Here is a 19,913-nt window from a genome sequence, read left to right as displayed (position 1 = left end):
GCTGCTGACTTAGGAGAAGATTCTGGCTTTGGGGAACCCGACGACGAGGTAGGCGCCGTCTTGTAGCCTCTCTCTCTTTAACGACGGCGAGGAGTTTCCCGTCGCTTGCAGAGCAGTGCCAACTCTCTTACAAGACTTATACGAAGCTGGTGAAGTTCTTTTCTGTTGGAGACGTTGGCAACCTCAGCAAATAGCTTAGCAATCCGGGCTCGTTCTGGGAGTTGGTATTCGATTGTCGGCGGTGCGAGGTATTCGGACGGCCGAGTCCCGTTCAGCTGCCGACTGATCTCTGCTCCATGTGCCGAAGCATGGAAGTCTTGGATTGCTTGGGAGAGACGCTGAGCGTGTAACCTCTGCCTTAAGCTCTCCGCTTGTCGGTGGTATCTGCTATGCCGTTCAAGAAGACGCCGGCCTAGCTTGTGGTGTTTCGCGCTTTTGTCAGTCCACCCTTGTTTTCTGATTTCGGCTCGAACATGGTCTCGTTTCCGTCGGACTTTTGAAAGATTCGGATCTTGATTGATCTCCGTCTTCTGTTCGTCGGTAAGGCGTGTGGGAGCGTCGCCATTGCGAAGAAGCCGGCCCATAAGATGAATGAGATCTCTTTGTGGTTCGCTCCCAAACACGATTTCTTGAAAGTCGACTTCGATGAAGTCAGTCGTATAGAAGCGTACGTATGTTGTAGTGTCTCCCAATGTGTGTCCCATACTCTGGTTGGCCTCCTCTGGTGTAAGCGCCTCTATAGAAAACGGTTAGTCCTAGTGCAGACACAGCCACGTGATGACATACTGTGGAGTTTTTTGCCCGATCCACGACGAAAGTCATACCATTCGAGCTGTTTTTCAAATCCGACAGCCCGACCAAGACGGATCAGGCAATCCCGCGCTTTCTTATACTGAAGCGCCTTGTCGAGGGCGACGCTAACATTGTTTCCCCGGCCCTGAAGAGCCCGGAAAATAGGTCTGTCGCGCCATTCCGGTTTCCAAGGAAGAATCAGGCGGTCGGAGCCCGGTGGTATGACGAGATCGTATATCTCTTCAGGGTCGTTGAAACCCTCAAACGCCTCATCAGCAAAAGCAAGGCTCTTCATATACAAGACAGGATCATGCAGCAGGGTATCCTCCTCGTGGAATCCGTGAGACAAGTTGACAGCAACTACAGACTAGCCTAGCCGCCATATCAACCCCCTTCACATGCCAGAGAGATTCCCATCATTGCGGGGAGTTACTTTAGTGGGGTTGCAAGCCGAGAGAGAAGGCGGGGAAGGACCGACTAGTGGTCCGCTACTGTAGGTGGCTTGGGCCGGTAAGTTGGGTTGCAGCTTGCAGTCCGTTGTCGGGGAACTTGGGCCTAAGGGAGATGGCAATAGTTCGAAGCACGAAATGCTTGGCAAGCGTATGAAGCTGCTAGACGGCGGGAGAGTGACAGGTTGGCGAGTGACTACTCGTCCTCGAGCTCTCGTTCGTTGTTGAACGGTACCATGGTCATCATGGCCATGAGGTTGAGCCTGGAGGGTGGCGCTGTGGGGCTCAACACCAGAGTTTCTACGGAACGACCCGCCTTGCCGTCAGGTTGTTGCTTGGAGACCGCCAAGTGACCAGGTCCAGGCTGGCTGACTCGTAAGCATCCATCGTGTTCGCAAACGAGAGAACCGGCGGTGAAGATGGCGGCTGTCACTGGTCAGTTGGTGTGCATCGGGGGGTTCTCGACCAGTGCTGGACGGTCAATTTGAATTGGGGGTCCGCCTCGGTGCGTTTGGCTTCGCCGGGGCGCCGTACTATTTTGGTACATCGCGGCAGACTTTTGCAAAGATGCGCTAGTTCACGAGTGATGTGGTGAAATGATTAGTAGGTGTTGCAGTGAGAAAAGAACATGCTCGAGCCAAGCAGTGTCGACAAATCCCATCGGGCTTCAACGCCGAAAAGGGAAGCAGGCCCCGATTCCCCCACAGACTGCCCTGCACCTCCCCAGTTTCCCCCCACTAAACCCCACATGCCTTGGTTCTTTCCCCGGAGACGACTTTTGTGGGGTTCTTCCATGGCTTTCGCTCTGCAATACCACGAGAATGCCTCTCCCTTTGGCCGCTTGTAACATTTCGGCCGGGTTGCGCCGACGCTATGGATTGATGCCTTGACCAATAGATGGTTGCTGTTATTGATAACTTCCATTTGTCGGCAGTTGCCGAAGATCGAGATCACAATCTGCAATCCATGCCATCTGGATTTTGATCCACCTCAAACCATGACAGCACCCACTTGCCTAACAGAGTTTTCAGAGACTGGGAGAAACTTTTTACCCTGTCCCTGCTCTCAAATTCTATCCCTTGTTGCTCTTTTGTTTCTTCGGGTCGAACCCGACATCCACCCTCCAACCTCGCAGTCCCGCCAAACCCGGAACCCCTCACCATTGCACGCCCACACCATTGGGATGCGGGGGAGGCTCGACAATCACCGCCTGCCGATCAGGGCAGCGGCTTATTATTTACACTAATGCACGACTGCCCTGCTGGCCGATCGTGTTGCCGAGGCTTGGAACTAGCGCCAGGCACAAAATTCGCCTTTCACATGTCTTTTCTCCCAACGACTAAGCACGGCAGAGGTGGCACAGAGTGGCCGAGAATTCGGTTCTGCCAGGTTTGGTCTGCGTGACACGGCCAATGCGACCTCGAACTCGACCTGCTACTGGCTGTCAGCGGGCCACTCACGGAGCCCCTCCTGCCTTTCTCAGGATGCTAGACGGCCTCCAGGGATCGCAAGCGCCCTCTTCCCCACGGGGAAAATGGGTCTTGAGATGACGCCTGCGGCACATCCCCAGTTCACACGAGGGAGCCGCTGAGGATGCCACCCCCAAGGATCGCCCAGGCCTCGCAAGTCGTGCCGCAAGAGGGTACCAATACGCGCTTCCCTCGGATTCTTGCCTATCCCGTCCATACCTCCATGGTGCCCCATGGTCAGCTGCCCCGGTGCGGAGCTTTCACCATGCCGCCGAGTCCGTCCTGGTGGGGCCTTGGTGTGGTACCAGATTTGCCAAGTACCTACACATCGTTGTTTGTCTCCGTGGGGACCATTATGATTTACCAACTGTGCCTGTGGATCACAATGAGAAGCCATGAGACCACTATATGAGGCGTGCTATCTGCCCCTTCCTTCAAGGGGTTTGCGAGGCTCGGTCAGCGAACTCCTGATTATTCGTTCCTTCCCGAACCTTCCTTCTCCCCGGTGTTGTCCCCGTCGCCAGACCGCCTACAAACACCATGAAGGGCATCACCGCCTTTGTCGCCGCCGCCCTTCTCGGCCAGGCTGTTGCAGCGCCTCCGGAACCGCCCGCAAACGTTATCGAGAAGAGGGCTGCCCCGACCGTCACCGTCTCTGCGGGCTCCATCGTTGGCACAACCCGTTTGTCCACTGAGGCCTTCAATGGCATCCCATTTGCCAAACCGCCCGTTGGTTCGCTGAGGCTCAAGCCCCCCGTGAGGCATGACTCGCCTCTGGGTGTTTTTGATGCCAGCGGGATCGCCCCGGCTTGCCCGCAGTTCCTAGCCGACTCGGACTCGAACGAGTTCCTGTCTAAGGTCATCGGCACACTCACAAACCTGCCCTTCTTCCAGAAGGCACTCAAAATCAGCGAAGACTGTTTGACCGTCAACGTCTTTCGGCCGATAGGTACCAAAGCAGGTGACAAGTTGCCTGTTTTGTTTTGGATCTTTGGAGGCGGTTTTGAGGTGAGTGCTACGACGCCGGTGTTCAGGTTTCATCCCAGTGACTGACCCCTTGTTAGCTGGGCTGGAGCTCCATGTATGACGGCGGCCCGCTCGTCACGAATGCCATAAACATGGGCAAACCCTATGTCTTTGTGGCTATCAACTACCGTGTCGGTGGTTTCGGCTTCATGCCGGGCAAGGAGATTCTCGCCGATGGCTCTGCTAACCTCGGCCACCTCGACCAGCGCATGGCCCTGGAGTGGGTTTCCGACAACATTGCTGCTTTCGGCGGCGACCCTGACAAGGTGACCATCTGGGGCGAGTCAGCCGGCGCCATCTCCGTCTTCAACCAAATGGCCCTCTATGACGGCGACAACACCTACAAGGGCAAACCTCTGTTCCACGGTGCCATCATGAACTCCGGCAGCATCGTCCCAGCAGACCCAGTCGACTGCCCCAAGGGCCAAGCTATTTACGATCAGGTGGCCGCGAAGGCCGGATGCGCCTCAGCCAAGGACACTTTGGCTTGCCTTCGTGAGGCGCCGTATGATAAGTTCCTCGCTGCTGCGAATTCCGTCCCGGCCATTCTGTCATACAACTCGGTCGCCCTTTCATACCTCCCCCGACCTGACGGCAAGGCCCTCACCAAGAGCACCGATGTCCTGGTACAGCAGGGTAAGTACGCTGCCGTGCCGATGATCATCGGTGACCAAGAGGACGAGGGCACGCTCTTCGCCCTGTTCCAACCCAACATCACGACCAGCGCCAGGCTCGTGACCTACCTGAAAGACCTCTACTTCCACCGCGCCACCACGCAGCAGATCGAGGGCCTCGTCGACACTTACTCGCCGTGGATCTGGGACGGATCGCCTTTCGGCAGCGGTATTCTCAATGAGATATACCCAGGCTTCAAGAGGCTCGCCGCTTTGTTGGGCGATATCGTATTCACCCTGACGCGCCGCATTTTCCTCGAAGCAGCTACCACAGTCAATCCGAATGTTCCGGCATGGTCGTATATTGCCAGCTACAACCAAGGCACCCCAATCATGGGCACCTTCCACGGCAGCGATATCCTGCAGGTCTTCTATGGTATCCTGCCCAACTACGCCAGCAAGAGTATCCAGAGCTACTATGCCAACTTTGTCTACAACCAGGACCCCAACAACGCGGCCGGCGGCACCAGCAGCAAGAGCAAGATTTCCGAGGACTGGCCCCGATGGACTGGCAAGGACCGCAAGCTCATCAACTTCTTCGCCAACAGGAATGGGTACCTCAAGGATGATTTCCGGGAAGAAGCTGCCGCCTATTTGGGCTCGCATATCGGGGCTTTATATTTTTAGTGCACGTTTTGGCTATCTGGGTAGTTTTGTACTGGAGTGACGGAGCATTGTTCTCCCATGATCAGTGATGAGGGCATGGGTAATACCACGGTAGTTACGAATGTAATGGTTAACGACGTCATGACGACTTGCGTCGCGCCTATTTCTCTAATGATATCGGTGTCAGCCGTTTGCGGCAAAGATGATTCCAAAAATCAGGGGCGCTAGGGCCGGTTTCAGTGATTCGATGATGTGAGAAGGGCTTGATAAGGATTCGTCAGCTAATTAGCACGGTAACTGTCAATAGGTACCTAGGTTCTACGTCATCGGAGACTTTATGTTGTTGTCTCGGGCAGCATTACACCGGCCTTGACAAACACATGGAAAAGACACTATATAACACGACATTGGATTGATTCAGCTCTACAAACAGCAAACTCTCAACCTCAATTCCAACACACGCACCAGACAGAACCTGACCATGGCAGGAGACGCCGTCCTCGTCCTCGGCGCAACGGGCCCCTCGGGCATTTGTGTTGTCCGCGAGCTGCTGCACCGCAATCACCGCACCATCGCTTACGTCCGCAGCCCGGAGAAAATCCCCGACGACTTAAAGTCGAACCCGCTCCTCGAGGTGAGTTCGCTGCCTTTGCCCCCTTTCCCCCGTCCCCTTCCCCTTGAATGAACCTCACCCCCCCCCCCTCCCCTCTTCTCCCCCTCAACCAATATCACCATCCCAATCCAAATTCACCAACTAACTTCCCTCCCTTCCCCCCATCCCAGATAGCCACGGGCACCATCGAATCCCCCTCCCTCGCCTCCACCATCGCCCGCACCCACCCAACCACCATCACCTCGCTCCTCGGCCCAACCTCCTCCTCCCTCGGCAACCCCTTCGGCCCGCCCCTGCCATACCCGGCCCAATACGCCGAGCACATCCTCCCGGCCGCGCGCGAGCACGGTGTCCGCCGCATCCTGGCGCTGTGTACTATCTCGTATGTTACGCAGGACGATGAGTCGAACTGGACGCGGGCCGGGCTGAGGGGGTTGGTGAGGGGGTTGATTCCGAGGGGGTATCAGGCGATGGTGGAGATTGCGGGGGTGTTTGAGAGGGAGGCGGTTGTGGCGGAGGGGGGGCTGTTGGAGGGGGTGGATTGGGTGTTGATGAGGGTGGGGGGGTTGGTGGGCGGTGCGGAGGATATGGCGTGGCGGGTGGATCGAGAGGTTGGGGGGGTGTATGCGGGCGTGGTGGGGAAGGAGTGGACGGCGAGTGTCAAGAGGGGAAGGCTGGCGAGGTGGTGTGTAGATTGGGCTGAGGGGGAGGTTACGGTTGGGGAGGGGGTTGGTGGCCGAGGGAGGATGCCGGCTGTTTCTGCGGCCAGGGGTTGAGGTTGGGGATGGTGATGGGCGGAGGTGGGGCGTTGTCGGTTTGTAAGATAAGTAATAGCGTACTTGAATTCGTTCCTTAGGTTCTCTAATTATCTACCCTACACTATTGCAAGTCCAGTGTTCGACTGAAGTCCCATGGCTTGAATCTACCCTACAACTCATCATGCCCCGAAGCCCCGGGCTGCCAAACCTTGACCTTCCCGTTGATGATGTCCATGAGAAACCCATCAATACTGGCAGCGTTGATCTTCCCCTTCTTTGCGTAAGGAAAGATATCGCCGTTATTAGGGTTCTGCACAGACAACCCTTCAGATCCGCGCCCAATCCCCAGCATTTCAGCCGCATCGGCGTACTCGTCTGCGTCGATCGTAACGAAGTGCAGATAATCTTTGTACCTCTTTGCGAGAGGCCGCATTTCTGTGACATATTCTTCCTTCTTCTTCTCGTTGCGCACGAAGTAGTAGACAATGCTCTTTTGGGTCTACCCCAACATTGTCAGTGCGGTTCAGTTAGGACTTTAGTTCGCCGGACTTACTGAGTAGAAAGATAGCTCGTTTCTCCGTGTCATTTGTGGTATCAAAGGCTTTGCGCATATTGCGATAAAAGATTCGAAGGACCCGGGGGTGTCTAGCGCTGTTGTTGTGGCTTGTAGTCCGTCGAGGTTGTTGTAACAACTGAGCTCTGGGACTTGATGGGGTCCGGCTATTGCAAAGGAGTACCGGTCACGATATGTTCCCGCGATGCCCTCAAACTGCCTTTGTAGCGTCCTATCGCCAGAAGGGAGGCGGCCTACGAAGACAAAGTCATCGATAGACTCAAAGGCGGTCCTATTTTGGTCGGTCACATATGATACCGTGGGGCGACTTGTCCTCTGGAGGAATCCTTGGATTGATGCTGCCTTTCGAACACCACGGTACCGAATTTGACCTCCATCGGGTTGCCGGAGGCGGATAGCGGGAAATGAGGAGACTTGGTCTCGGGAGCAGAGCTCCGCCGCAGCGGAACAATCGACACTAACAAAGTCGACATCGCCTTCTATCTCTTGGGCTTTTGCCCATTCCTGTTCGAGCGCCTCACTCTCCTTCCTAGTGGTGGTGAGCTGGCTGATGAGAGGGGTAGAAGAGTAAAATAATCAGGTAACGTACTCATCTGGCTAGGATGAAGTTTGGACGTTAATACATGGTTTACAGCTATCGGTGGAGTGCATGGCTTACGAGAACATCTACACGGTTAGCAGCTAGCTTCTACATCATTCCCATGGGCCTGATGCTTACATGCAACCAATGTCGGCCCTTTGGCTATTCGTTTTGTCAATTCTGGCCCAGCAACGTGGTTCCAAGCGACCGAGTTTGAGGCGAGGAGAAAAGGGGGGAGGTAATTGAGCTTGAACTTCATGTTGTCGAACGAAGAGGAAAGAAGAGGAGAGTATATCTATAACTCATTCGCGGTTGGAGCACCGGGAAGTGGAATTCCACCGTATTTGAAGCATGAGTGAGGTCAGAGATGTAATAGGGACCATAAGCTCCAACGCAGGGTGGCAATCAGGGGCGCAGATCTTGGCGTTGAAACAACCCAACCCCTGGATTCTTGCCACGGACGGCGCAGCATGTTTGTTTCATCATGGAGACCGCCCGTCATCATGGCTCGAGCTTCCGGGTTACCGGCACAGCTGTAAAGAAAAGGCAGATGTGGGGGGTTAATCGCAGAAAGATTGTACCGACAAACTCAACACTCATCTCGCAATGCCTTCGATACGCGTCCTGGTCACGGCGCTAGGAGCGTTGACGGCCTTGAGCTCTGCGGAGCCGAACAATGAGCAACAAACCCCGTTAGTGGGGGACACCTACGTCTGCGAACATCCGCCATATAAACCTCTCATCGTCTCCAAGTCGCCCCTCGTCATCTACCTCCAAGACTTCATCACCCCCTCAGAGCGTGCCCACCTGCTGCATCTTGGGTTTGTCCCTCCCCCACTACCCCTTACCCTCTCCGCTCACCACTAACAGCCCGCCTCCCCCAATCCAGAAAATCGACCTTCTCCCGCAGCGGCACCACCGCCAACTCAGCCAACACCTCCCTGCGCACCTCACAATCCACCACCGTCCCCCCCTCCGACCCCGTCGTCGCCTGCATCGAGTCCCGCGCGCTGTCCTTCCAGGGGTTCGACGTGCCGCGCACCCACCTCGAGCCGCTGCAGCTGGTCAAGTACGCGGCGACGGAGCACTTCCACTTCCACACGGACTGGTTCCCGCCGCGGAGCCCGCACGCGTCCGCCGCTGTCGGTGGGAACCGCGTCAGCTCGTTCTTTGCCTATGTGCGTGTCGAGCCGGGGACGACGGGTGGGGGCACGAATTTTCCGCGGTTGGATGCGCCGGTGGATGAGAGGTGGTGTGATGAGGGGATTGTGGATTGTGACGAGCCGTGGGAGAGGGGATTGACGTTTCGGCCGGTGGAGGGGAATGCGGTGTTTTGGGTGAATTTGGGGGAGGATGGGCGTGGTGATGAGAGGACGTTGCATGCTGGGCTGCCGGTTGTGACTGGCGGGAAGGTGGGGATGAATATTTGGACGAGGGAGGGGCCGGTTGAGGAGGATATTAGGAAGGTTGATGTTTAAAGGGGGTTGATATCGTCCTGTGAAGTTGGGTGGGTGGGTTCGTGAGATTGTAGAATCTGGTATTGTCTATCTCCATCCTTTTTCTTGAATATGAGCGCCGTGGAATCAGACTGTCTCTTGCACATGGCCTTATCAACCAAAGGTACCTACCTGCCTTCATACCCAAGCCACTAACATGCGCCGACAATAGACCCCGTATCCCCCTTGGTTACTCCGACCGTCACCACCCCGTCGCCGCAGTTGTAATATTGGTTCATCCAAACGATATCCGACTGTTGGTCAAAAACCACTGCCCACGTGTTAGTTAACCTCTCTAATACTCATTGATACATCACCACTTCAGCGCAAGCTGTGACGGTAAAACTCACAATAAGCCCCGCGAATGAACGTGTCCCCTAGAACGTAATGCGTGGATCCCACATCCGCCGGTTGCACTCCCAGCATGCAATGGCCCGGATACTGCTGATAAATGAAGTCCTTGTAGCGCACGTTGATGACCATCCTGCCCCTGTTGAAGCCAAAATCGACAGTCCCCGGCTCGTCGCGCCAGGCGCAGTCGACAATGTAGTTGCCTCCGCTGTCGATGGTGGCGCCAAACTGCTGGCCGATCTGGGCAACGAGATCCTCGCGGATGTAGGAGAGAGTGGATCCCGTGTCGAGGAGCGTCGGCATGCTGAATGTATCGCGGTTGGTGTAAATCACTGCGCGTTCGCCGGGCTTGGTCATGCCGACCGAGGTCACGTTGACCCAATACCTAGGACGTGTTAGACTAGGACAGGTTTTCATGTTGCTGTAGGAGACCCCAAAGAGTAATAAAGCTTTTGGCTTACTGTATCCATCTTGGGTCCTGCTGTGAAATGGGTGGCCAGATGTGGACGGCCTCAAGTGGCCCTGCAAACTTCCACCTGTTTACGCCGCCAAATATGATCTCACCTTGGGAGCTCAGTTAGCAAAGAAGGGTCCCCGTAAGGTAGCTTAGAACCCACGTACTAAAGTTATCTTGGTCGCCCCCTAACCCCAGGCCAAAAATAGGGGCCAAGATCATCTCCTGAGCCACCATCAAAGTCAAAACGCTGGGGTAGTTGATCGAATACGGGTAGGAATATCCTAGCCCAAGGATACCCGAAAAGGTGTAGTTGCTATCGTCGGCAACGGCAAACTGAACCTGAGGGATTTCAAGCACTGCTTGTCGTCAGACCCTGGTCTAGGATGGGGCTCGGGAGCGCTTACTCGCTACGCTCATCGTGTCGGACCAATAGCTGCCTCTGACAGCTCCCGTTCCGTACGTGACGGCGAATTTGCCGCCTACATACGTAGACGAGGAGGACTGGCCTGGGTAGTAGTTGCCGTGGCTTTGGCAAATCGACTCCGAGGCCGAGGTGTCGCACCTAGGATTGACCCAAAGCTCGTAGGAACCCGTGTCAATGAACACCTTAATTTTTTGGGGTGGCGTCCCGATCTCCACTGAGTGTTGGGTTAGTTTCTCCCGATAACGTACGGGTCAGCAGGATTGCTCACGTTGGATGATATACGCAATTCCCCCTAGTTCCTCCAAGCTTGACCATCCCCATCGTCTGCTGTTCGTGCTCTGGCGGGGAGCGTGTGGTTGGGCTTGCAGGGCCAAGGGGTCTCGTTTGATCGGCGGCAACTTGGTTACTGTCGTTGGCCGGGCAGAATCTCTTTGTTGATCCGGTGGTGTATGCTGATGGGGCGGGCCGTGTTGCGGGTGTTCCGATATTGGCGGCGGCGGCGGCGGCGTGTGTATTCCGCCAGGCCCTTTCCCTGTCCCATTGAACTTCTGCCTAGAAACGGGCATTCGAACATAGCCCGGCTTCCGCCACGGTCCAGTACCCCCCCCTATGCCATTATTCGGATGGCCTTCCCGTTCGTCGGCGGCTGGCGGCAACCTCAGGAGTATGGAACCGTGACATGTTGCAACGAGGACTAGGAACCATAAAACGGAGTTGCCCACCATGGTGAGCCACCCGAAATCTGTGGCTAAGGGCAAGCGATATTTAACGTCGTATGTAACTCCCCAGACAGGGTTTCCATGGCAGCTAAGCCGTGGTCGCCAGTGTGATGGACTTTGGAATGGGAAATGGGTTGGTGTTCCTGACCTAAGAGAGGGGCAAACCCGAAACGTATAAAGGACCGCGTTCTTTTCCGACCACCCCTACTCCGCATTCCAATGGTAATGATCCACGAGGGTCCCGCAGATGATCGACAATTACCTCCAAACAGGCATCCGCAAAGCCCCGCTGCCACATGCCGGTGCAATGGGATCGGGGAGCCCGCGCGGGAAGCATACTGATAATCCCTCGTGCCAGGTTCGACACAAGAACCGGTCAGCGGCGGTTGGGGTCGGAAATCTAGGTCCCGGGTGGCTGTTTTGCTGAAGGATGAAGTAAAGTTGGCTAACACTATTTGACGTATGCGTAAGAATCTGTCACACCCCCCTGCCCGTCCGTGCCAGCGTCATTGGTTGGAGAAGACAAGAACCACCTGTCTTGCCTAGACACGGGTTGCTGGTGGTCTCGCTGGTGACAAGAGTGACTAGCCAGAACTCGCCGGTAATGCATGGCCCTGATTGTCCAAGGAACGGTACTGGTGATTTGACTGGGGTTTGCGCTCCAATGATGTCCCCGCCGGCACGGCACTGGATTCCCTGCTACGGAGATTGCGCCGGGACAGTGGATCTGGAGTTGTTTTTACCCGATCCGGGGTAAGAAGAGCAATAAATTCGAGGATATTATCACGGGCGCTAGCGCGGATAAATGCAACCATAACTGGCTGGCTCCCCTGGGCCGCCTTCGCGGAGGAACGACCAATACGCTCTAGACGTTTCCCAGAGCAATGGATGGACGGTTCCGGTAGTCTGGATATGGTCGTCTGCCGCTGTGGACGGATGCCGAGTCAAGGTGACTTCAGAACTCCATGCATGGTCACACCTCAAACAACTGGGCAGTGATATCACCAGGCAGTTTTGGCCTCGACAACCTACCAGGAAATTGGTATTCTTGATACTAGTTAGAAAATACAAAGAAAGCCTTCAAAATGATATTTAACTACCTAGAGACTGGTATGGACCTAGGCATCAACGGTTTCTCCCTTTCGCCACGGCGGGTGAATTTGGGTGTGGGTGAGGGAACATGCAGTCGTCTGTGCATGTCTTCATCATGTATTCACATATACCATACCTTATGTACTTCGTACCTGACTCCGTACATGGGTTCATTCATCGGTCATGGATGCGAGTCCTACAACCCGAAAAGAACACAAGGAGAAAAAGTAGACGGGGAATGAGATAATACTCGACTGGCGGAAACGAGAAAAAGCATGAGTGGAATACAGAATACAGAAGCCTTGGTGGATGAGAAAAGGAAAGAAAAGCCGAAGAGGAAATGAAGAGCTTGGCTCGAGCTTGCAGGGATCAGCTAGGTTGAACGACCAATGAAAAATTCTTTGACAGGGAGGTAATTAAACATGAACCTAACAAGTGAGCATCTCGATTTCTTCAAGCTGCGTCTCGTTTCGGAAACACTTATTACCTTGGTTACCTTATCTGATTTTTCCATTGTGGATTCTGTTATTTCCACAGTCGGCCGCCGACATGGACATGGTAAAACCTGCGCCGAACGCGGTCCCCAACGGGAACGGAAACGGCGCCCCAGACAAACCTGCACGAGACAATGCCTGGGAACTTGCGCTTGAAGCCAAAGTCGATGACATTCTCGTTGCCCTTGGTGACATCGAACATCCAGGGTCATTTGCTGGTTTCGGCGCTTTGCCGACGGCCGACTTTGCGGATCAGCTTGGGTTGTACGTCGATGGGATTGGGAACATCGACGTGCCATTGCAAGAGGAGCAGGCCCGCCAGTTGATTGCCCAATGTCGCCAGGCCCCCTTTGGAAAAGGGAGCAAAACCATTGTCGACACGTCGGTGCGAAATACGTGGGAGCTGGACGCTTCGCAATTCAGATTCTACAATGACGCCTGGGCAAGCAGTGTTAGTCAATGCATTAGCTTCGTGAAGAAAACACTGGGCATCACATCCCCCATCATCGCCGACCCCTACAAGATGCCCATCTACGAGAAAGGTGCCATGTTTAAGGCCCATACCGAGTGAGAAACGCCCCATTTTAAACCAACATTGAATATTAACCTGAATGGACTGAATATGCTGACGCGTTACCAGCACCGAGAAAATTCCCGGCATGTTTGGTACCCTCGCCATCTGCCTCCCATCACCCCACACGGGCGGCGACATAGTTCTCCGCCATGCCGGCAAGGAGGTGACGTACAAAACCTCCCAGGCTCAGCCATCCGCCTTGTGCCGGTACTCGGACGTCCACCACGAAGCTCTGCCCGTCACATCCGGTTACCGATGGGTCCTGACCTACAATCTCGCCATCTCTCCTGACATCGAGCGGCCGTCCGCCGCCTTGTGTCAACCCCAAACGTCCCAGCTCCAGCAGTCACTCGCTAGCTGGCTCGAACATCTGGCCCAAGACGACCGGGGGGGAGCCGCAGGCAAAGATGTACCCCACTTGTACTACTTGATGGAGCACGAGTACACCGAAGCCAGCATCGCCCTTCGTGGTCTCAAGACCACTGACTTTGGCCGTGTGCAGTGCTTGCGTGATCTTTCCACCAGCCTAGACTTTGACGTTTTCCTTGCCGTACTCGAAAAACGTGAAGAGGGGGGTATCGAGCAGGAGTGGCAGGATGGCCGCTGTTATTATGGCGATGATGCAGGTGATGGTCTGGACTGGCACGAACTTGACTGCGTCTACGAGACGTCTATCTCCATCAAGAAGCTTGTTGACCTGGATGGCTACTTGATTCGCTCCAGAATGAACATTGATGAAAAGGACCTAGAAACGAATTTAATCCCGACGGGTGATCCGTTCGAGGGTGTCGAGGACCGGAAGGAAGAGTACGAAGGATACACGGGGAACACAGTACGTCTACCAGGCCATGATGGATAGTAGGATGCCCGTTGACGCATTCCTTCACACTACAGGGCCCGAGTGCAACCCACTTCTACCGCACAACTGTAAGCTGCTTCAGTCATGGAGCCACGCAAGACATGTGATGGTACCAGGCACTAACAGCACGCCTAGGTCGTGGTACTGATCCCGCGAAGCTCGACGGATAGGTTCCTGACACAAAATCTGAACCGACGCACCGCGCTGTCCATGCTGTACGACTATTCGGAGAAATATCTACTTGCCGAGTGCGAGCCGATTCGTCGGCAATCTGCTGTAGAGACCATGCACCGCATGGCGAGGACTGCTTGGAAGCATGGTTCCAAAGTCTTTGATGAAGTCGACAGAGGTGTAATTGAGAGGGTACTAAGAGCAGCTGTGATGTGCTGCGAGTATGACCTGTTTAACGATGTCCTTGGGTTGGTTAATGCCACGGTCGTGAGGGACATCCTTTACCTGGTGAGGGTCAGAACCATTGCGGGTCGCCTGGACTTGGGCAAAAGAGGTGTGTCCGATATCTCGCATTATCCATTGTCCCTGCGCTGACGGCTTGTAGTATTCTTGACAATATTCTACAGGGCGATCTGGAACAGCGGGGGACCTGTTCGCAGATTCTATGCCCATTCAAAGAAGAACGCAACGATGGCTTGGAAGAGCTGATTGCAGGGGTGGCTCGGCAGTCGGTTCAAGATTTCAAAACCATTTTCAGGGAGGGTCTTCTTCAAGAATCCGACGGTGCTGGCATTATGAACATGATGAACTTTCCGCAAGACTATGACTTGTTCAAGACACGGTATGGACAAATCTACTTACAACTATTTTCCTTTATTTGCTTCATATTGACTTTGCCCGTCGCAGTATTCTTCCAATTCTCGAGGCCGCTGCCCCCGCCAGACCGGCTTTCGTTTTGGGTGCGCTACCAACCCTGACCTCCTGGGTTTCCAAAGAAGAAGAACCCCAACCCGAGACCCTAGACATAATCAAGAGGCTGAGCCAATCGATAATCACCGGCTTGAATGTCAGTGATCTGCGGACCGAAGCCGCTCTTCTCGCCGCATCCTCGCAACCTCAGTACTCTTCTTCCGCCAGGTTCCTCCCCTTAGAGCAGCGCAGCCGAGCCCTCAAACCCGCGACACTCGCCGCATTCACTAACACCCTCCTCACCCACTACTGGGACGACCTCCTAACTTCTCTCCACCAAAAGGTCACCATCCAAGCCGCCACCATCCCCACCGCCGAATACACCCATCTCTGCTTGCCCTTCCTCCGCCACCTTCTCCTCCCCTCGACCGGCACCCCCTCCCCGCACTACAAACCCCTCACCATCACCCTCCTAACCGCCTACCTAACCCACCACGTCGGCCCCGAACCCTCGTCCTTCAACCTCCTTTCCCACGGCCTACCGCAACGAACCGCCTGCCCCTGCGCCGACTGCGTCGCGCTCAACACCTTCCTAGCCGCGCCCAACCGGTTCCAGACAGAGATTGGCCCGCCGCGGAAGCGCCTCAAGCATTTGCAGCGCGTGCTGGCCTCGATGCCGGTGGCGGGGCTGGTCGAGTACGGGTTGCGGCGTTCCTGGGCTGGCGAGGCCTTGGTGGTGACGAAAGTGAGCATGTACGCGCAGCGGGCGCGGGAGGCGTGGGAGAAGAGGGTGGGGGAGGCGAAGCAGTGGTTGAGGGTGTTTGAGGAGGGCGGGGTGTTGGGGAGTGTTCTTGGTGATGATGTTGGGGGCGTGTTGGGGACATTTGTGAGGGAGAGTCGGGTTGAGCTGTCTGGTGTTGGTGTTGGTGGGTCGAGGGGGGTGAAGAGGAAGGCAGAGGGGGAAGTGGAGGTGATTGTTATTGACTAGAGTGAGCGGCGAGGAGAGTTGGGCGGTGTGTTATCAGGGGTTGTTCGAGGCGAGCGAAACATGATATTGAGGGTTGGGGTTGTGGATTCTGAGCTGGGATGTATGTACTATTCGTAGGGAGGTACTTTAGAGTGTATCAACATTGTGTCGTCTATCTCTTCGCGTGCCACATGCTGATTACATGTATGCGCGGCCGTCGAGAGAAGTCTCTGCCGCCAGACCAAGTTCATCAAACTAGATAGGGCCACCGGACACAAGTTGCTCGGCTTCGGTTTCGTCCTCCTTGGCCAAGCGGGCCTTTACCTCATCGCTTCTGCCTTCGCGCCGCATCGCCGTGATCTCGGCCAGGATCTCGGTAAGCTGAGTCTCGGAGCATATGTCCCTTGGCAGCGCGTGGGCTTCTTCCACAACATATCGCCCGGTCACATCCGCCGCGCCGTCGAGGGAGAAGGCGATGCAATAAGCCATACGCTTGCCCCATCCTATGTAATCTTAAAGTTAGTTCCAATGCAGTGAAGGTAAGTAGATCCCGCTTATTTGCGAGGGAAACAGTACCTTTGGAATACAGCAAGGGTATGTTCCAGGCTTCTTCGCAGGCATCGGCGTGGACCCATCTATCCTGGTGTTCCGAGTAAATCTCCAGCCACGTGTGGTCTTCCGAGTTCCACACCCAGCGGACACGACTACCAATTGCCCGACAGAGGAAGCCAAAGCAGTTGGTCCACTCTCCAGTGCGCCCTCTGCGCGTCTCCAGCAATTTCACGGCGCTCGAGTACCGCGGAAAACGCTCTTTCGCACCGCATGTTCCATTGTGGCATTCGTATAGCTCCACGCGCGTCGCGCCGTGGACAGTCTCTTGATCGGTTGGCGGTGCCATTCCCAGTGCAATGGTTGGCGATTGGCATACGGAGCAGAGCGGATTGTTGACCCATGTGAAGAAGGAGCGTTTGAACCAACGCAACAGCGCGCGGACGACACAATCTTGGTAACCCCATTCCGGCCACTGCCCAGCAGAAATGGCCTCCTCCAGGCACTGAAGGTTTTCCGTTTCGGCTTCTTCGTAGATTCGATCGAGAGGAACCACCTGGAGCGCATTGTCTAGCAAAGTAGGGTCTTCCCACTTCATTGGGATCCCTGAAAAGGCTATGAACCTGCGGCGGGCCTTGTTGAACTCTAGGTCATCGTCACTTAGCTTTTGCTGCTTAATGAACGGCCATCCCTGAGGCAACGTCAAGGCATGCTTTGCACAGCGTCTTTGCTGATTGTTGTTAATGCCGCGGTTGCACCCACCCTCCTGACAGCGGTGCCTCCAACAAAACCAGGGTAGAACGTGACTGTCAGTGCCTACAGCTCTCTCGATTGCTTGTTCATAGAAGCCCTGTTCAGGACAGTGCGGCCGACCGCATTTCATGTGTTCTGCGCAGAATGGTACATACTTTCCCTTCGGAAGATGACAGAAAGTAGGTGTTTCATCTCCAGTATCTGCTATCCAGAAAGCAGGTGTTTCACCTCCGGCATCTGCTTTCCAGAGTAGGTGCTGGCATGTATGTGTTCCACAGTAGGGCGAGGAGTGCAATTCTCCACGCGGCCCCACAGCGGACAGGTCCACTTCACAGTCGGGCGCGCCGCACGTTGGTCGTCTCAACGTAGCTGACCTTCCTCTGTTGGTCTCTTTCAGCATTACCTCGGTGAAATGTCCCAAGATCGGGTCGGTTTCACGGCCTGAAGACTCTAAAGAGGGATCATCTGTGAGTCGCATGTTTTGTACCTCTCTGTATACCCTCTGCAGGGTCTCTTCATCTGGTGTCCCGGAAAGGCGGGGTAATACGCCCTCTTTTTTGTAAAGCTGCCACGATGGGCTAAGAGCCGCGCCGCCGTTATCGTCGTCAAACTCCGCTGGTGGTAAGCCCGAAATATCCTGAGCTGTGCCCCGAGTCTTCCTCCCTGAGGCCATCGAGCGCCCATCCTCTGTATGATCGGTTGGCGGGAGGGAGAAGAGGGCCATCTCTTCTAGGTGGTTCAATATGTGGTCATATAGGTTACCTTCGCTCTCGGCTGCGGATTGGGATCCAATTTCCTCCTGGCACAAAATGCAGACAGGAGATGCTCTTGACTCGGTGGGGTTGTCAGATGCGCCGGTCGCTGCGAGGTTCCACGATGAGGCAAGAACAGAAAATAGATCGGGGTGCGGTCTGGCACTGCTCCGGACCAGGTATGGAATCTGGCTGTCGGTGACAGAGTCAGAATGCGCGGAGCGTACGTGATCCTCGAGCTCCTCAGAAGAACGATAGACCTCACTCTCGTGTCCCACGATCTGACACGACCAGACCAGAGTGTGTTGCTGCATATGCCCCAGCCACTCATCCGAGGACCGGAAGGATAGGCCATCGTCACCGCAGTCAGGAAACAAACAGATGTAAGGCTCAATGTCTTTCAGAACATGCCGTCTTGCCCTGTCCGTCAGATTATCCAGTAATTCAAGAGAGGGTCAGTTTGGAGAGCACGACTTACGTCCAGCGTGGCTCCCTAGTTTCTTTCAGGTCGATCGCCCTTGTGCAATACGGACAAAAAGCTTGATCTGAAGATTCATCCGTCGGTCCCGAATATGGGGGCACATCTAGGTTCCTTCTTCGATTCACCGCGGTTTGCGTGATTCCGGACAGGGGTACCGATTTTCCAAAGGATTGGTACCGTCGGCGATCCACAGACGACGCAACGGTTGCTGAGAAGACGACGCTCGGAGATGGTCCTGGATCGAATCCGAAAGCCGGAACGTTTGCAGTCAACCCTTGGGCAGCAGCTGCAACTCGCTCTGGGTTGACGTGAAAGTCATTGCCTCGCTCTCGGACCTTTGGCACCCCCTGTTGGAGCTTGCTTTGGTGTCGATGTCGGTAGAGCAATCTTGCGCGACGGAACGCAACAGAAGACACCAGTCTCTCGACAAGGGGTTGCGGGGCCTTGGGGTACTTGTAGCCAGCCAGCCACCGGGCAAACGAACCAAGCGAATCTAGTTCCTCGGCCTGAGATTGCATGTCCGGAAGGTTCACCAGGTCCTGGGCAAACTTCCGGACCCTCTCATTCTCCCTCGATGACACCGGCTTCCGTATCGCCGATGACAGTCGGTAGAGACGACTGATGATGTCATTCGCTTTTACGACTGGGCTTGCATCCAGGGGTGGACGCCCTTCCATGCCCAGAACATCGTCAGCCGTGTCTAGACTCACCAGCGAGTCGCTGTCGCTGGTGTCGCTGCCTTCCGACTCCTCCTCGGATTCCTGTGTAGGTGGGTCCACGGCAAGCTGAAGAGTTTCTTTCAGGCGGCCGAGCAGGTGGCAGAGAACATCGCGAATCTCGTCGTGGTTGCCAGAATGGAGTCTCTCATCGAGGGATGCATGGCTTGGTGCGAGAACACCCATGCTGCCGGCCCAGATGCTCAGTCGCGTCAAGATGGTTTCGAACTCGGATCGCATCTGCGGCGGTAACAGCGCAATGCCCGAGCCCGAGCCTGCTCTTGAGTATGCTCGGTCGGCCATGGAGGGGGTTTGCATGCCCTTATTCAAGACGTTGAGCACCTGAAGCAACGCATGCTCAATTGGCGGACGCATCTCGGGCGATTCAAGAGCTGGATGTAGGGATGTGGTGAGTTGTTTGGGGTAGGTTCGTTGGATTGGCATTGGTGCCGAGCGCCTTTTCGGGGCGCTGCAGTGAAGTATCTACGGGCGGGGTGAGCCTGTTCGATGTGAAAAAGTACGATTTCAGCCACTTGTTTGCAAGCTACCTAGGTACCTATCTTCCGTACTAACCCATTGTGATACTTAATTACAGTCCTCGCAATTAAGCCATTGTTTTTGTTCCAGTCACGGTTTTGCTGTAAGTGTGGTTGCTAAGTTGTGAAGATTCAGTTTTTGGGGAGACAGACCACAAGCACGACTGCTGAAGCTCACTGTAACTGAACCGCAGCTGCATGGTCGTCGTCTCAGCTGTTTCACCAAAATGCCACAAAACTGCCGAGAACGATTTTTAGCGTCTTGGCATTTATGACGGGACTTGGCGAGTG

General features: G+C 55.1%; 6 protein-coding genes across 6 annotated transcripts; 3 read left to right on the top strand and 3 right to left on the bottom strand.

Annotated features, from left to right (window-relative positions):
* Window positions 1-620: 620 nt before the first annotated feature.
* Window positions 621-1,129, bottom strand: F5144DRAFT_456390 (uncharacterized protein; the record flags this gene model as incomplete). Its single annotated transcript, XM_066784963.1, has 2 exons — window positions 621-736; window positions 787-1,129. Coding segments are annotated over 2 exons (459 nt in total), but the record flags the coding sequence as incomplete, so codon positions are not given.
* A 1,723-nt stretch (window positions 1,130-2,852) lies between these two features.
* Window positions 2,853-5,177, top strand: F5144DRAFT_611900 (Alpha/Beta hydrolase protein). Its single transcript, XM_066791709.1, has 2 exons — window positions 2,853-3,718; window positions 3,775-5,177. Exons 1-2 carry the CDS (start codon window positions 3,251-3,253, stop codon window positions 5,035-5,037), a joined length of 1,731 nt encoding a protein of 576 aa, XP_066645611.1. The 5' UTR covers window positions 2,853-3,250; the 3' UTR covers window positions 5,038-5,177.
* A 241-nt stretch (window positions 5,178-5,418) lies between these two features.
* On the top strand, window positions 5,419-6,405 carry F5144DRAFT_629232 (uncharacterized protein; the record flags this gene model as incomplete). The annotated part of the gene is made up of 2 exons (XM_066792371.1): window positions 5,419-5,650; window positions 5,800-6,405. Exons 1-2 carry the CDS (start codon window positions 5,498-5,500, stop codon window positions 6,403-6,405), a joined length of 759 nt encoding a protein of 252 aa, XP_066645610.1. The 5' UTR covers window positions 5,419-5,497.
* F5144DRAFT_620339 (aspartic peptidase domain-containing protein) lies at window positions 6,196-11,114 on the bottom strand. Its single transcript, XM_066792018.1, has 9 exons — window positions 10,538-11,114; window positions 10,250-10,483; window positions 10,010-10,201; window positions 9,850-9,952; window positions 9,388-9,773; window positions 9,195-9,308; window positions 8,740-8,942; window positions 8,410-8,709; window positions 6,196-6,886 (listed from the first exon to the last, which is right to left on the bottom strand). The coding sequence occupies exons 1-9, from the start codon at window positions 10,992-10,994 to the stop codon at window positions 6,557-6,559; spliced, it is 2,319 nt and encodes a 772-aa protein (XP_066645609.1). The 5' UTR covers window positions 10,995-11,114; the 3' UTR covers window positions 6,196-6,556.
* A 1,521-nt stretch (window positions 11,115-12,635) lies between these two features.
* F5144DRAFT_487807 (uncharacterized protein) lies at window positions 12,636-14,114 on the top strand (the record flags this gene model as incomplete). The annotated part of the gene is made up of 3 exons (XM_066785631.1): window positions 12,636-13,141; window positions 13,215-13,980; window positions 14,043-14,114. The coding sequence occupies 3 exons, from the start codon at window positions 12,636-12,638 to the stop codon at window positions 14,112-14,114; spliced, it is 1,344 nt and encodes a 447-aa protein (XP_066645608.1).
* A 359-nt stretch (window positions 14,115-14,473) lies between these two features.
* On the bottom strand, window positions 14,474-19,808 carry F5144DRAFT_620338 (uncharacterized protein; the record flags this gene model as incomplete). Its single annotated transcript, XM_066792017.1, has 5 exons — window positions 18,368-19,808; window positions 16,412-18,303; window positions 16,112-16,338; window positions 15,854-15,963; window positions 14,474-14,498 (listed from the first exon to the last, which is right to left on the bottom strand). Exons 1-5 carry the CDS (start codon window positions 19,528-19,530, stop codon window positions 14,474-14,476), a joined length of 3,417 nt encoding a protein of 1,138 aa, XP_066645607.1. The 5' UTR covers window positions 19,531-19,808.
* Window positions 19,809-19,913: the final 105 nt, after the last annotated feature.

The sequence above is a fragment of the Chaetomium tenue genome (assembly GCF_020726465.1).
Source record: "Chaetomium tenue strain MPI-SDFR-AT-0079 chromosome Unknown F5144scaffold_3, whole genome shotgun sequence".
In the NCBI taxonomy this organism is placed as follows: domain Eukaryota; kingdom Fungi; phylum Ascomycota; class Sordariomycetes; order Sordariales; family Chaetomiaceae; genus Chaetomium; species Chaetomium tenue.
This window is presented reverse-complemented; position numbering and strand designations above follow the sequence as displayed.